The sequence below is a fragment of the Platalea leucorodia genome (genome assembly GCF_965183815.1).
Source record: "Platalea leucorodia genome assembly, chromosome: 19".
NCBI classification, from domain to species: domain Eukaryota; kingdom Metazoa; phylum Chordata; class Aves; order Pelecaniformes; family Threskiornithidae; genus Platalea; species Platalea leucorodia.
This window is the reverse complement of record NC_138841.1, coordinates 2,624,218-2,639,064: the sequence shown is the minus strand read 5'-3', so window position 1 is coordinate 2,639,064 and position 14,847 is coordinate 2,624,218. Positions and strand designations below refer to the sequence as shown.

Below are 14,847 nucleotides of genomic sequence, written 5' to 3'. Positions count from 1 at the left end.
TTTTGATTGACTGAGGCTTAGGATCCTTGGTTAGAAAACAATCGATCCACTTGTTCAGAGCGAGCAGTTTAGCAATTCTGGCAGCCACAGGTCTGCCGGGAACAAACCCCTCTTCCTCGCGGGACCGTCAGAACATGCCCCTGCAGTGGGACCGGACTGCTGTCCAAAGAAAGAGTCAGGGACTAATTCCCAGGCAACAACTGTTGTTATTTTAAGTAGATTCAATTTGCAAGCACTCCCCATCTATAAATTGCATAGCTCCATGGCTTACTCTCTGCATGAAAACCGTTGTCCAACAGCAGCGGTACAAAAACAAACCAAAAACCCTTCCCTCCTTAAAAGAAGGGAAGCCAAAAGGCTCTTCCTGGAAAGTCCTATGATAAAAAAAAAAAAAACAACTTCAAAATTAGTAGGACCGACCAAATCACCCTGCCGCAGCACTTCACGACTCTGGATTAAAATCCACTCTTGGTTTAGAGTTAATCTGTTTATTTGGCTCCTTCTCAAGAGTCAAAAAGCCAGGAGCTGCTTATGTGCCAAAGGATAAGGCAGCTCCCCAGCCTAATTCAGCTGATTTCACAGAAATAAATGTGAAGCAAAAGTTGTCTCTGCAGCATGCTGAAAACACTTAAGACCTAAGAATTTTTGCACCACATTTAGCAACACCTTGAGAGAAAATGTTGGAGAAAAAGCACTCATTAAAGCAGGGGAGGAACCCCATTAATGTTCTGAGAATTTGCTGCTTGTAGTTTATGCCAAAGATTTATTGCACTGTGCAGCATGCTGCAGCATCCGAAAGGGTGCACACTAGATTAAACTGCACGGCTGTGCCAGGCATATCAGCCGAGATTTACACCCAGGCACAGCTCACATTTACATTTATACTTGCTTCCATTTCTGCTGCCTTGCTTGGTTCAAGAACAGCAAATGCTGGGCTCGTTCCTCCCGATGCGCCGCTGCAGCCTGCACACTGCCATCCTAACATCATGCCCACGCTGCTTCAGAGTGCAAGCAGCACTCCCCAATAACTCTAGCTCTTGTAAACACATGATCCTTTTACATTCAGAATTGCAGAGGAAGTGATTTTTTTTTTTTTTTTTTAAATTCCCAGCCCCTTACTTTTTTTTCCAAGCAATGATTAACTCTCACCATACCAACTCAAAGCAAAATGACTGGGTCAGAAGCTTTGGAGTTTAACAACAGTAAATAGTTACATTGATGGCAAAAAAAAAAAATATTTTAAATGGTTCAAATCCATTTGCAGCATCTACTCAGAAAAAATACCAGCTGAGCTTCCTTGACAGTTACTCTATATCCACATGTGTTTTCTGACTTTAAGCATTCACATCAAGAGTTTCACTGACCGCTACCTAGAGATTTCACAAAAAGAAGGTCCTGTTTTGTCTTTCGTAATATTGCTATTTTGGAAGAAAAGGAGAAGGAGAAAGTAGAAATGAAGAACGGTCTCTAATGATGGAATTACTGTGAAGTCAAGACCCTTTCTCCCATTTTCTCCCATACTTCTTTTATCCCTCAGCAAATCAAACCATAACTCTGTGTTTGCTTCCACCGCCTACAAAACGTTGCCAATATTCAGAGAGCAGGATTCCCAAGATGTTGTAGAAATTCTCAAAAAGAGAGCATGAAATCTGCAAAAGTCATATAAAAATGAACTAAATAAAGTCATAAGTAATGAATATCAACTGTGCATGGCATAGTGAAAGCTATTCAAAAGAACATGTGCTTAAACATACTTTCCATCTCAACAAAGGTTTAGATTTTTCACTCTTCATAAAGACAGCTGAAAAAGTTGACCAGGCAAATAGGTTCTTCCAAGTAAAATCCCAAAATGGGCAAAAATTAGTAAGCATTGAAAGCAAAAAAAGAAAAGTCAAGCCTTTTAACGAACAGAAAAAGGAAAAGATACTAATGTGTACCCTTACCACGAAAGGAAATCATTCAGAGCTAAGGAAAAATGTTGTGGGGCTCCCTTAGTTGGGAGTTAGGGAAAACTGGCTATCACTAGTAAACTTTTTATAGAAACCCTACTGGAGTTACACTGGCAATTCCTTCTGCTTTTGGAAGAAACTGCAACACTTAAGGAGACCGAGGTCTTTTGGTCAGCTTTGGTCTCTAGCCTTGCAACACTTGATGAATCTGCAACAGAGGGATTTTGGAGATGGAGAGGAAAGGAGGAGGACTCTGCATTCTTTCACCTCTTCCCATCCTCATTAATAATCCATTAGCAGGAACTGTACATAGGACAAAAAGAAATACAAACTATTGCTGTAACATCAAACCAGCCTCCCAACAGCCCCTTCCCCCTTTCTGGCAGCAGGCTGCTTCGTTGGCCCAATCCAGCTCCAAAACTCAAGGGATTAACACTATCAAGAACTGCAGAAAAACAGATGATCCTACAGCAATTCCATAGCTGGAGCGTGGAGCAAGTCATTGTTGCAAACAAATGGAATCACTTACACGCACAGAGTAATGATTAACTGCAAAAACCCCTTAAAAGGTAGTTTTACATTTTCAATGTAAGTGGTAATCCAATATATACAAACTCAAATCTCAAAATTCAGAACTGTTCCACCCCACCACATCAGGGTGCGTGGCTGAAAAGTCTATTTACACAGTGTATTAAATAGGCGTTGCCAAAGAAGTGGTCAAGAGCTCAGCCGTAACTCTCCAAAGCACACACACGGTGCAGTGACTGCCAACAGAGCAATAGTGTGCAGTGACCAAGTTGGTGACCTGAACAGAAGATATCCGCAAAAGAGAAATCATCATACGTACGTAACGTCAACAGTACTGAAAACCCGCAGCTGCACAGGTTTAGCAACAAATAAGTTACAGTGATTTCAATTTATTGATCTAAAAATCAAGAGATAGTTCTACAAACAGTTGCTTTCTAGACAAGCGCTGCCTGTACAGTATTAGCATGAAAACTTTCAACAGTTGAGAAAAATCCCAGTTTTGTTTCAGATCACCACCAAAAGCGTCGCGCTTCCTATCCCCACAATTGCAGCTGCTGACCCAGTCATGGCTATTTTTGTAATCTTGCACACAGAGAAGGTCTGTACCACTCCTAGGAGTTTACCGGTATTAAAAACTGCCGACCATCACTCAAGGTGCTCAGAAGATATAGCATAAAAATGAGATTTGTATGCAGCATTTCAGGCATTTTTAAGCAGCATTTAAGGCAAAAGATCGCAATCAGATCAAATAAACTACCAGCCGTTCAACCCAGAGAAGAGAAAGGGACTTATCCGAAATCTATCAGCAACTTTGGGAAGATTAAAAGGGAAGTTTTAGATATTATAGTAGCCTAAAGCTGATGGCAGCTGGGAGGCTTGCCTGAAGTTCTTATCAGGCATCTTCTCTTAGTTCAAGACACACTCTGCTAAATAACCACGCAGCCACCTCTGTGCTGTGCTCACTCCTGCTATAAATTACCTCATCTATTTTTCATATTCCTAATGCTTTTTGGACTGTGCTGCAAGATCTGCAAGAGATGCATTTTAACCTTTGCTAGAGACTACTCAAGGACAGAAGTGGGTTATGAACCCTTGCTGCGTAAAAAATTTCAGTATTAAATTTCTGTAGCCCAAACCATGAAGCTATTTACTGAAGCTTTATACAAACTAATTAAATATAAGGCTCTCGTGGGACATGAGGAGAAAGAAAAGAAGAATTAAGAGATAAATCACTGGCTTTTCTTTCCTCAGCAAATGTACACTCCAATTTAATACATTAAACCAAAAAACAGTCTGACAGTCCTTGGTTGGGCATAGATAGGCAACGTCCAAATCTCACATGGAACACACTGCACAGCATAAATTAATTATCTCTGCTTTACCGCAACTTGCACAAAGGAATTGGGAGAGACAATCCAGACAAGGGGATGAGCTTGAGATATCAAAGGCTCCATATGGAGACCACAGAATCTCACTTTCCAGCCTCACAGAACTCATAATCTTGGTGAGCACATGGTACAGAAACATATCAAAGCAGCACTTCCCTCCCCTGCTGACCCCGTGTCATCTTGTCAGGAGAATTCCTACCGCATGACACGCAGCCATTTCAGAGTTTCCTCAAAGAAAGAAGCACTCTCAACAAGTCTTGCGAGAAGAGCCCGCTAATATTGGCAGCCTCTCCTCTCCTCGCCAACAGCGTGAAACACTGAAGCGCAGATAGCACAGCCACGCAGCCAAACACAAGGCAGACTTCGCTTGCGTTACCTAGGGGCAAAAGACTCAAGGTCAGTGCAGTTGGTGAGCAAAGCCACCCTGTCTGGACACCTCACCAAGTTAATTCACTTCTGCAGAAGACAACGAGTTTGTAAATGAACCTCCAGATACCGGAGGCCACGGGATCACTGGACAATTCAGACCGGGAGGAAGCTCAGAGGTCATCCAGCCGGATCTCCAGCGGTCAGCTGTAAGGTCGGACCAAGTTACTCAAGGCTGCATCCAGTCTGGTTCCAGCAACCTCCCAGGATGGATGCAATGCACCAGTACTTACAGACTGCAAAGCTTATCCTCAGCCACAACGCACAAGTAATTAGGAAGACACACATCGCTCCCTCCATGTCCCCTGACCACGGCTCAGTAAGTTTGATGTGTAAGAGGTAAATCACCTTCATCTTCAGAAATTCATTTCATCCTAACGTTGATCTCCCCTGCCATTAGCTGCATGCACAAACCATGGGAAGAGCTAACTCCAACCCAAAAGAGGCAAAGAACTGGCTGTTGGAAGAAGACAACAAATATCTATAGCTCGTGGCTATGGGAGAACAAAAAATTTCACTCAACACCCCGTCACCCCTACACACCTTTTACAAGAAAAATTAGCAAGTTCATTCAGCAACAGAAAACCAAAAATTTTGCATAACAGTGATGTATTAACCATAAACCATACTATTCTTTAAACAGTTTTAGATTAACAACTGAAGACTATTAAATTTTTAAACAAAGCTCAATCATTCTAGTATTAATAATTTAAAGTGCTTAAGTACGTGTTTGTGGATTAATGGTTTTAAATGAAACCTCTAAACATGGCCAGAATGGAGCATAGCAAAAAATGTGGTTAAGTTTCTAAATGCTAGTGAAAAATATCAGTTTTCTCATCTGAGAAACAGATGATATCTTACAATTTATGTAGCACACCAACACCTGATTCATCTCACTCCCACAGCGACTGCTTCATGGCATCATTTCACAACACAAGAGAAAAGATATCAAACAACCCATAATCAGAGTTAACACCATTTCTATGCCATTCCTGCAGTTAAAGTCAGAATTTGATCGGGACACTAACATTTTTTTATGCAAGGACCATGATATGTTTAATGACAGCATCACGCTTTTGGCTTTAAGTGTGTCTTTAGTACCATCTCATCTTCCCGCTGTGGCAGAGACACCAGCACATCTCTGGAATTAGAGAGGCAAGAGGTCTTACCGCTCGTGAGTTTTCCTGAAGAGCCAAATCACTGCCCAACTCAGAACCAAGGTATCTAGGAGGTGTAAAGCAAGTTTCATGGAATTTTAAGAGCTTATAACTTCAAAGTCTCCCCCCAAACTTGATACCTAAAAGCAGAGAGACAACGATCCCCATGGTCAAAGCAGCTCATGAAGGGTTGAAGCCAGGTGGGGAAGGGAAGCTCCCTGCTGTACTTTGAAACAAATGAGGTGATGGGGAGAGGATTGCTACCGTACCGTCATGTGTATTTTTGAGCTGTTTGGCCCATCCACACCTCCCTCTCAAGGGAAGAGCAGGAGATGGATTAGCACCTTCCATTAGCCACTTTCAGGGCTGTTTCTAGGCATCCAACACAAGGCTTCCCTGGCGTCCCACAGCTAACCTTAACCTCCCTGCGATCCCTCCTCCCGGCAGGCGTGCACCCCGAGGAGTCCCCTGCGCAGGAAAAGCTGAAGGCGAGAGGGGTGAATATCCCCAGACAAACCCATAGCTGCCCTCGCCACTAATTCAGGAAGAAAACCCCCTTCTCCCAGCTCCTCGTCATCCATTTACACAGTTCTGCTCTTCTTAACCTCACACATTTAAGATGATAGGAACGTTTTATAAGGCAAAAAGCAAAGATATCGGTATGCCATGACAACAATTCACTTTTGGGACCACATTTACAGGGTGACTTGACAGGTCTCTGCATAAGCACCTTAAGAGATGAACTGAATTTTGGCAGTAACGGTCTCTGCACACAGGGAAGGCTCATTTCAATTTTATCCATCTTGTCGGTCTCTTTTTTGAAAAGGAAGGGAAAGATTTCTTTTCTAATGCATGAAAAAACTGAGAGGTGAGCAGATGCGCTTTACTAATTCTAAAGCCTTGTTTCTTATTATTGCATCCAATTCACAAATATTGTGACTACAAGCTTGTATCTATCACACACATTTTGATGGGGCAAATAATGAAAGAATATGTAAGCCTCTAATTTTACACTGACTTCAATTCCCATTTCCATCAAAGACAGCTAGAAAACAGGAATAGAAACTAAACTAGTAAAAAAGAAACACTCTCTTCTCCATTTCTAATTTTAAGAACCTGAAAATTAAAAAAAAAAAAAAAAAATCAAAATAAACTCCTACCCAGCTTTATATTTGCTCAGATAAGCATTTTTAGCATAAATGTCAAAACTAGTTCTAGGTACAGAGCATTAGGGTCAGTGTAGGACATGCATCTTCTAGGACAACATTTTTTAATGATTTGCAACCAGTGAGCAGCCCCCCCAGTAGGAAAAATAACTAAGTACATAATTGCAAAACAATATTTTAATTGTCAGTTTTAATCTAGGTTTCCTACTCACATTTAAATCACATTTTTTTAATCGCATTGATTTAACTCAATCAACCCTGCCCGAAGGCCATCTTTCCTGCATGCTATGAGCATACCAAGCAAGTTTTAACCAATTAGATAAATCACTGAATCTCATAACTTCCTAACAGTGATATATCAAGCCATACACAAGCCATAATTATTTTTTAAAATAAGCGTTATCTTGCAAACTTTGCAAAAAATAAGAAGCTAAGTAGACATTTCACCATCCTTTTTTTTTTTTTTTTTTTTTAACCTAGGGCACATGATAGCCTGAAACCCAGCCAAATGAATTCTGCAGAAGACTTGCACGATCACTGCAAATATGCCTCTGACTCTTTATTGCCTTCCTTATGATGATGGGAATAACACTGATGCGTTAGTTTTATTCATTCACATACGTATGCATATATATATGTGCATATACACACACACTGCAACCTTAAGGTGTTACACTCAAGAGCACAGTAAGAAAAACCAGGCAGTAATATTATGGACTAACCAAGAGCAAAATCCTGAATAATGGAACTTTCTAGCACAAACAGCTTTACAGGGACCCTCAGCATGGTCCCCGTTACTGCCAGTCGAAATATGCTCCTCTGACACTACACAGATTTTTAAAAGATTCCCATGATAGGAGGAGGATTAAAAAGCAATTAACCAGCTCTCGTATTTCAAATGCAAAGCCATATTTTAGAACAGCAGACAGAAAAATAGGGATATCTCCGAACTCAAAGATTTGTTATATTCTGTAAAAACGCCCTTCCCGTGAGACCTTAAAACGGCAATACCATAGTAGGAACCTACCCCATGGGGACGAGAAAAAGCATTGCAAATCCAATCCAGCATTGTATTATGAAAAAGCCCTGCAAATTCCAGGCAATCTGCAAATGATTTCCCCCTTCCCCACCCAAACATCTACTGCAAACTCCTAGAATTGCAAGCGAGGACTGCAATAGCAAAAGAGATGAAAATAAAACCATTCCTACCTTTAACTTGAGTGTCATATTCAGCTATGATCTCCTTATCCTTTTTGAATTTTGCTGGCGACGTCATGTTTTCTTTTCCAAAAAGATTAACCTCGAAACAGATCCACCAGAACACAAGATGTAAATGCAATTTCGCTCCTCTCAATGCAATGCCTTGATTTTCCGCTTGTCCTCCCCCCCACAAAAAGGCAAAAAAAAAAAAAATCAGTCCATGGAGAGAGGGTGTGAGACAGAGCACAGCAGCAGCAAAATGCAGATGTTGAGATCAGTGGATGGAAGCGGCAGCAGTTTTGTCTCCCTGCACCAAAGCCTTTAGCAGCAGCATCAGACTAGCGAGATCCTGCAGCCCCCAAAGGCTCTTCCTGATTGCTAACGTTAATAGCACAGCCAGGGAGTGGAAGTCCTTCCGCACAACATGTTTTGTGTGGGTTTGGTTTGCCTTTTTTTTTTTTTTAATGTGCTCAGAGATGATGCAAATCAAATCCCAAACGAGTGCAGAAACGGAGGACAAGAAGCCGTTTTCTTTGGTTTGCTTGCCTGCAAATGCAAAAAAAAAAAAAAAAAAATTTATATATATATATATATAGAAAATTACAGCTTGCAGCCAGCAGTCACAAGATGCGCAGCCAAAATTTGTGATTGAAAGAAAAGCTGCCCTGACATTGCAAATTGTCCTTTAAGCAGCAGCATGAGGTTAGAAATGCAGACCGGCCAGGTAACCAAGGGAAAACGCCTACACGGCGGCCAGCCCCAAGGCGGGAGAAGGGGCTCATTTGGAAAGCGGGGTCCCCGGGGAGGGAGGGAGGGAGGGGAGGGAGGGACGGAGCGGCAATGCGGGGGAAGAGCAGCCAGAGCCCGGCCAGGCTGCAGCATCCGCGGCGGGAACCCGCAGCCCAGCCCGCAGCCGCGCCGCCGGCGGGAGCCGGAGGACGAGCCCAGGCGCTCCCCGGCACCCCAGCCCCGTCCCCGCCGGGGCGGCTCCAGCCGCAGCTTTTCCTTCGGCACCTCCGGGTTTTTTTTTTTTAGTTAGGTTTTTTTTTTTTTCTTTTCCTGGTTATTTTGGGTTTTCCGGCGGCCCCTCGCCGGGGCACGGGTCAGAGCCGGCCCGCAGCCCGGCATGTGCGAGGCAGAGGGGAACCTGCCCGCAGGGGGACGGCGGGACACAACTTTTCTCCCGTCTTTTTGTTTTTTATTATTATTATTTTCCCCCCCTTTTTCCGGGGGAGGGAGGGGGCGAGGCGGCAGCCCCCGCGGGCGGGCAGCTCCCGCAGAAGATGCGCCTACGGGAGGAAGAAATAAATAAACAGGGCACCCGCCGGATCCGCATCCCGCCCGGGAAGAACAATGAGGGCGGCGGGGAGAGGAAGCGTGGGGGGGTCCCGGGGGGGCCGGGGCTGAGGGACGCGGCCCCGCGCCCCGCCTCAGGGCCGCGCTGAGGGGAGGCTGAGGGGAGGCGGCGGGGCCGGCCGGCGGGGGCAGCCCGCGGCCCACCCGGCGGGCTGGCGGACAAGGGGAGGGGGCCGGGCGGGGCGATTACCTGGGCGCTGCGGAGCCGCCTCCCCGCAGCCGGGCGTCCTCCGGCCGCTGGTGCCCGCCACCCGGTCCCCCTCACCGACCCGCCGCCGCCCCGCCCCGCCGCCCGGAGCGCCCAATGGGCGGAGAGCGCTGGGCCGGAGCGACGGGCGGCCCGGCCAACCAGACGGCTCCATGTCTCTCGGCTGGGCCCACCCCCCTTCCCGCCGCCTGGCACTCGTAGCACCGCCCCGCCAGGACGGGGTGGGCGGGGCCCGGCGGAGCGCAGTAACCTCCGCCCCGCGGACTGCTCAGGGGCGGGGCCAGTCATGCAAAGTGGCTGCCGGCTGGGCCAATGGGAGCAAGGCAGGGCGCGCCCCTCCGCCAATACCCAGGCGGTAGGGGTGGTGCCACCCGTCTCCTCCAACGGCCGGCAGGGAGAGGGTGGGCCCCGCCGCTCATCTCCACTAATCAGATCGGGGGGGGCGGGTCCCACCGCGCCCAATGGGAGACTGAGGCCGGGAATTCAAACTGACAGGTGGGAGCGTGGCCGTTGGCAGCGGAGGGGACCGGAGGGGACGCGGAGCGGCGGCGGGGCCCGGCCCGGCCCGGCGGTGGCCCCCCGCCATGTCGGCCAGCAGCTGCACCTTCGAGGACCGGTGCGTGGCCGTGCTGTGCTGCCGCTTCTGCCAGCAGGTGCTGAGCTCGCGGGGGATGAAGGCCGTGCTGCTGGCGGACACCGACATCGACCTCTACTCCACCGACATCCCGCCCTCGGGGTAAGCGCCGGGCCTCGGGTTAGCGGCTGGGCCCCACAGGCCGCGGGGGGCCTCCGGCGGGGCACGGTGACAGCCCCCAGGCCCCGCACCGCCGGCCCGGGCGTCGCAGCCTGTCAGCCTCGGGGCCGCGGCCTCCCCCGCCGCGACCTGCCAAGGCCGCAGGGCCCTGACCGGCCGGCCCCCTAGAGATCACCCTTAAAAGCTGCCGTCACCAGGAAAACGGCCCCAAAGCGCACGATGCAACCCGTTCCTCCCATTTCCAGTTCCACCCGGCTCTCCTTCAGCCCTGGGGAAGCCCCGGCGAGAGCAAGGCTGTCCCTTGTCTGGCAAATCAAAAGTCTAATTTAATCTATTCCTGGGGAAGACGTAGGCTCGGGAAGCCACGGGGAGTTCCTCCAGCACAGATCAGAATTTGAAATAAAGAGCTGTAAACAGAACAAACCTGATCTTGCACTGGTTCCAGAACGACTCTCCTCCAAGTCGGCTACGTGTTGCTTTCCCATAACAATATTTGAATACTAAAGAAATAAGATTGCAAAATAACATGTTAATAAGTAAGTATGGGTTAAAAAGGAGATAAGAAATCAGAGATTTGGCTTTAAATGTCCTAGCCTTTCAGCTACTGTTCTGTAGCCCTAGCTGAGATTTGCCAGGAACCAGGGTGACGTCTATAAGCAGATTTCTGACTGGTAGTGCCACGCAGCCAGCAGCAGGGCCCGAGCGTGCAAGCGTTGGTAAGTGGTAAGAGAAGCGGTGCTTTCTCCTCTCATTTGAGAGGACTTACCATGCGCTCATGTCATGTCACATGGGTCTCTTTCTGTTTCCATATGAGTATGGCTGGTGGCTGATAGGAAAATGGCATTGCGTGGTCTTGGGAAAGTTTAAAAAAACCATACAAGACTGTAATGGTAACATCACTTTATTGTGACTTCAGACCTGTATTATCAAAACATCACAATTGTAATCATAGCCACATCTAAACTTATGTATTTTTACCTTCTTCCCATCTAGTACTGTTGATTTCATCGGAAGCTGCTATTTTACCGAGATCTGCAAATGCAAACTGAAGAACATTGCGTGTTTAAAGTGGTAAGAATGCCATTCAATGACACTCAAGTACGCCTCAATACTGTTTAACCTTCTCATTGTAGACCACTGCAGTGCAAGAGTTAAGGGATGAATGAACAGATTGCATACTCTATTTCAAATTTAATGGTGCTTGATAGAAACTCAGCCCACTACTTCTGGGCCTGGCTGCCAGTCTATTTCTGTGCAAGTCCCAAGTGGAAATGTGACAACCTTGTCAGTAGTCTGAGTATATGGGAAAGCTTGCGTGCCACCTGCCTGATTAAATGTCTGCTTCAACACTGAGATAATTGTGTGAATAAGGCCGCTGTAAGAAGTAGTTACTCATATTCTAATTAATAGAACATCCTCTTGGCAGATCTAGTTGTTGCTAGCAGATGGAACATGCTGTCACTAAAGTTCTTGGAGTTCTTTTATCCTCTTTATTAATGCCTGATATTTAAAAGTAAAAACAACAACTCTCAAATAGCTCACAGTTATTTGAGACGATCCTTTCAGCTTCATAATCAAGACTTTTACCTTGTTCAGATTTAAACAGTGGGGAGTTGTGATAGGAATACAGTATTTTATTTAGACAGGAGCAGAGAAACAGAAATATCTCACCAGAGCGCAGGACTGAGAAAGTAGGAAAATGGTTGTTCTAGGTTGCAACCTAGGAGAGTAGATAAGGCTTCAATATTCTCAGTCTCATTGCTCCTACTACTGATCTTCTCCTGTGCACAGAGCTTCTGTACAGATGAATTTTATGTGTGATGAACTGCATTGATTCCAATGGAATCACAGGCCTTCCAAAAAAAAAAACAAAACAAAACACACCACCATTTGTTGGTATGTAAACTAATCTGGATTACACAATTTAGGTTACTAAATTGTTCTCTATGCCAAAGATCTAAAACTTAGATATTCTGTAACTCCTGACAGATGTTCCCTACATATTTAAGATGCTTGTTTAACTGTGTTCCCTTAACTTTACCGAAATAGGAGCGTTACATAATGGTCTGGTACCGTGGCTACTTAATATTAGTTTGAGCTGGAAAAGCCAACAACATCTATCTATTCATCAGGCATTTGCATTGCTCATTATTTCACTTGTCTTTCTAGTGGTAACATTGTCGGTTATCATGTGATTTCTCCCTGCAAACCTTGCCTGCTGTCCTGTAATAACGGCCACTTCTGGATGTTTCATAGCCAAGCCGTCTTTGGCATCAACAGACTAGACCCTTCTGGTAAGGAACACATATGTTTCCTTCTCTTCCCTAAACTCTTGAATTCTAAGTCCTCCTTCTAATGAGGCATCTCAATATAGTTAAAGCATATGGAGGGAGTGTAACATATGGAGGCTTAAGGCAAGCGTTACTGTATTGCTAATCTAGCAAACTACTTGGCGGGGGGGGGGGGGGGGGGGGAGTTGTAGCTACTTTGTAAATGAAAATTTATCTTCATCAAAGAACTTAACCTACCCCTTTTGTGGACAGAAGTCAGGATTTTCTGAAGCAATATTCTAACTAGTATAAACACAGCCACCAGCTGCTATTTATAGCGGTATGTATAGCTTAACTGTGCTATTAGGCAGCTGTCCAATGGGCACTCTTTTTGGGTGAGTCATGTTGTCACTTTGACCCTATATAACTGAGTCCTCATTAGCTCAAGCTGAAGTTACAGCTCATGCTAGCTAGTTTCTTCAGCGAGGTGGTGTTTGGATGCCAAGTGTCTAGCATAATTTGCCTTGAGTCCTCAGGAACGCATAGCAATCTGACAAATCATTTCTCCTCCTTGCAGATGGGAGTAACCAATTGTCTAAACCTTTCAGTGTCACCTGTGTTTCAGATCAATGCATTTAAAAATAAATCAGCCATGAGGGGATTATCAATAGCTACATGAATTAGCTATATAAATACATCTGTGGGCAGGGACTTATTCTTTGAACTATGCCGTAAACAACACTTACAAGATCACTTTAGAAGAAAAATAGGAAATAGTCTAGATATTTTTATCATGAATGTGACTTACCAGGTTTTGCAATGATTAGAGTAGTTATTTTCTCTGAAAATAGACAGTTGTGCAACTTAATAAGGTCACAATCCAAAAATACTTTTTTTTTTTCCCCCTCCTTTGTCATCTTACCTCCTTCCCACCAGGTGTGAATGTATTGCTCTGGGGCAACTTGCCAGATTTGGAGGAAAGCACAGATGAAGATACGTCCTGCATCTCTGAGGAGGAGTATATCAGATAAATGTTATCTGTAATATACTACAGTATCTTCCCTAGATTTGTTGCATTGCTGTTTGGTTTGGATTTTTTTTTTTCCTGCTGGCCCATCAGCGCTTAAACAATACAGGAAACCAGGAAATCTGGAAAACAATTCTAAAAAAGATTTTTCCCCTTTCACTGTAGCCTTCCTTAGACTCTTGAATCTGCCTAGTGTGTATCTTCTGACTAGAGGCACGCCTTGGTTAGATTGGAAATGCAGAGGCAAGGTGCATTTACTGAGGTCTAGGTCTGTTTTTTACATTTAAGTCTCAACAGCTGATAATCACTCTTACATGTATTTTTTCTTCTTTCCTAAAACAGTGTTCACAGAGCAAAGTCTTTCAGTTGCTGTACATACAGCTTAAAAAAATCTTACGAAATAGTCAGTCTGGTTGACGAAGTTCTGACAGAGCTCTGCTTTTGTGGTCATACGCACCATCACCCAGAGCTTCTATTCTGAGCGTACAGAGTTGCTGAATAAGTGGCTTAAAGTACTGGAGCTTTGGCTCCATGATCTGGCTCTCCTGCTTTTCGCAGCTTGTTCTCTGGGCATCTGAGGCATGCTAGCACGCTCCCGAATGTGGACTGGGGAGCTATCTTACAGAGGCTTCCCATCTTCATCTTTCAGTGCTTTTAGGATCACATTTCTGTCAAGCTCAAGTTCATTTTTTTTTTCCCACTGATAAAACCTAAATACTGAAGTTATTTAATGTCTAATATAAATTCAGTACTACACTGGAGTTTTTATTAAGGTTGACAATGAAATCCATCCACTTCTGTGTGTTATTTTTTTTCCCCTTATAGGATAGGCATCCCTCCAAAAGAGAACTCAGTCATCCAATTGGGTCTTTTTAGAGGAAAAAAAAAATCAGGTTAAATATTTGGTGTTCCTGCCTAACCTTACATCCTGAAGCGTACAGACAATCTGGTTCCTGTGAGAAGTAATGGATTCAGAGCCCATTATCCGAGTTGTTACAGCCATAGTATTTAACTTATGAACTAAATACCGTCCCCTTCAGCTAGTCACCTGAAGGATCACCTTTAGAAAATTTAAGGTACAATCATATAAGAGAACAGAGTACATTTTAAAAATTGGATTGGTGCTGAATAAATCATTCTATAGCCTCTTGTGATACTTGGAAGAGGTGCAATGAAGGCAGATCTGAATTGTCTTAGTATTTTTACTGCCTGTTATACATTTCTTAATTAACTGTACTACCTCTTCTGCATTGTTTAAATGTATATTGGTATATATATGTACATGTGTGTTTATGTCTGTTTTGACTTCCTGTGTTATGTCTGCTCATTAAATAAAAGTTTTGGACTACATAGTTTTCTGAGCTGTAATAAATATGGATGTGTAATGATATCAGATAATCAAAACGATGAAATAGCAT

The 14,847-nt window shown here is 44.7% G+C and overlaps 2 protein-coding genes across 2 annotated transcripts in view; one reads left to right on the top strand and one right to left on the bottom strand.

Moving 5' to 3' along the window:
* The window catches only part of SRGAP2 (SLIT-ROBO Rho GTPase activating protein 2), a 108,911-nt gene extending 100,930 nt beyond the window's left edge, over positions 1 to 7,981 (bottom strand). The window contains exon 1 of the mRNA XM_082330178.1: positions 7,824 to 7,981. Within this exon, the coding sequence (XP_082186304.1) occupies positions 7,824 to 7,890 (67 nt within the window). The 5' untranslated portion in view covers positions 7,891 to 7,981. The remainder of the gene's footprint in view (positions 1 to 7,823) is intronic.
* Positions 7,982 to 10,034: 2,053 nt separating this feature from the next.
* On the top strand, positions 10,035 to 13,433 carry FAM72A (family with sequence similarity 72 member A; the record flags this gene model as incomplete). Its single annotated transcript, XM_082330177.1, has 4 exons — positions 10,035 to 10,114; positions 11,126 to 11,203; positions 12,302 to 12,426; positions 13,339 to 13,433. Exons 1-4 carry the CDS (start codon positions 10,050 to 10,052, stop codon positions 13,431 to 13,433), a joined length of 363 nt encoding a protein of 120 aa, XP_082186303.1. The 5' UTR covers positions 10,035 to 10,049.
* Positions 13,434 to 14,847: the final 1,414 nt, after the last annotated feature.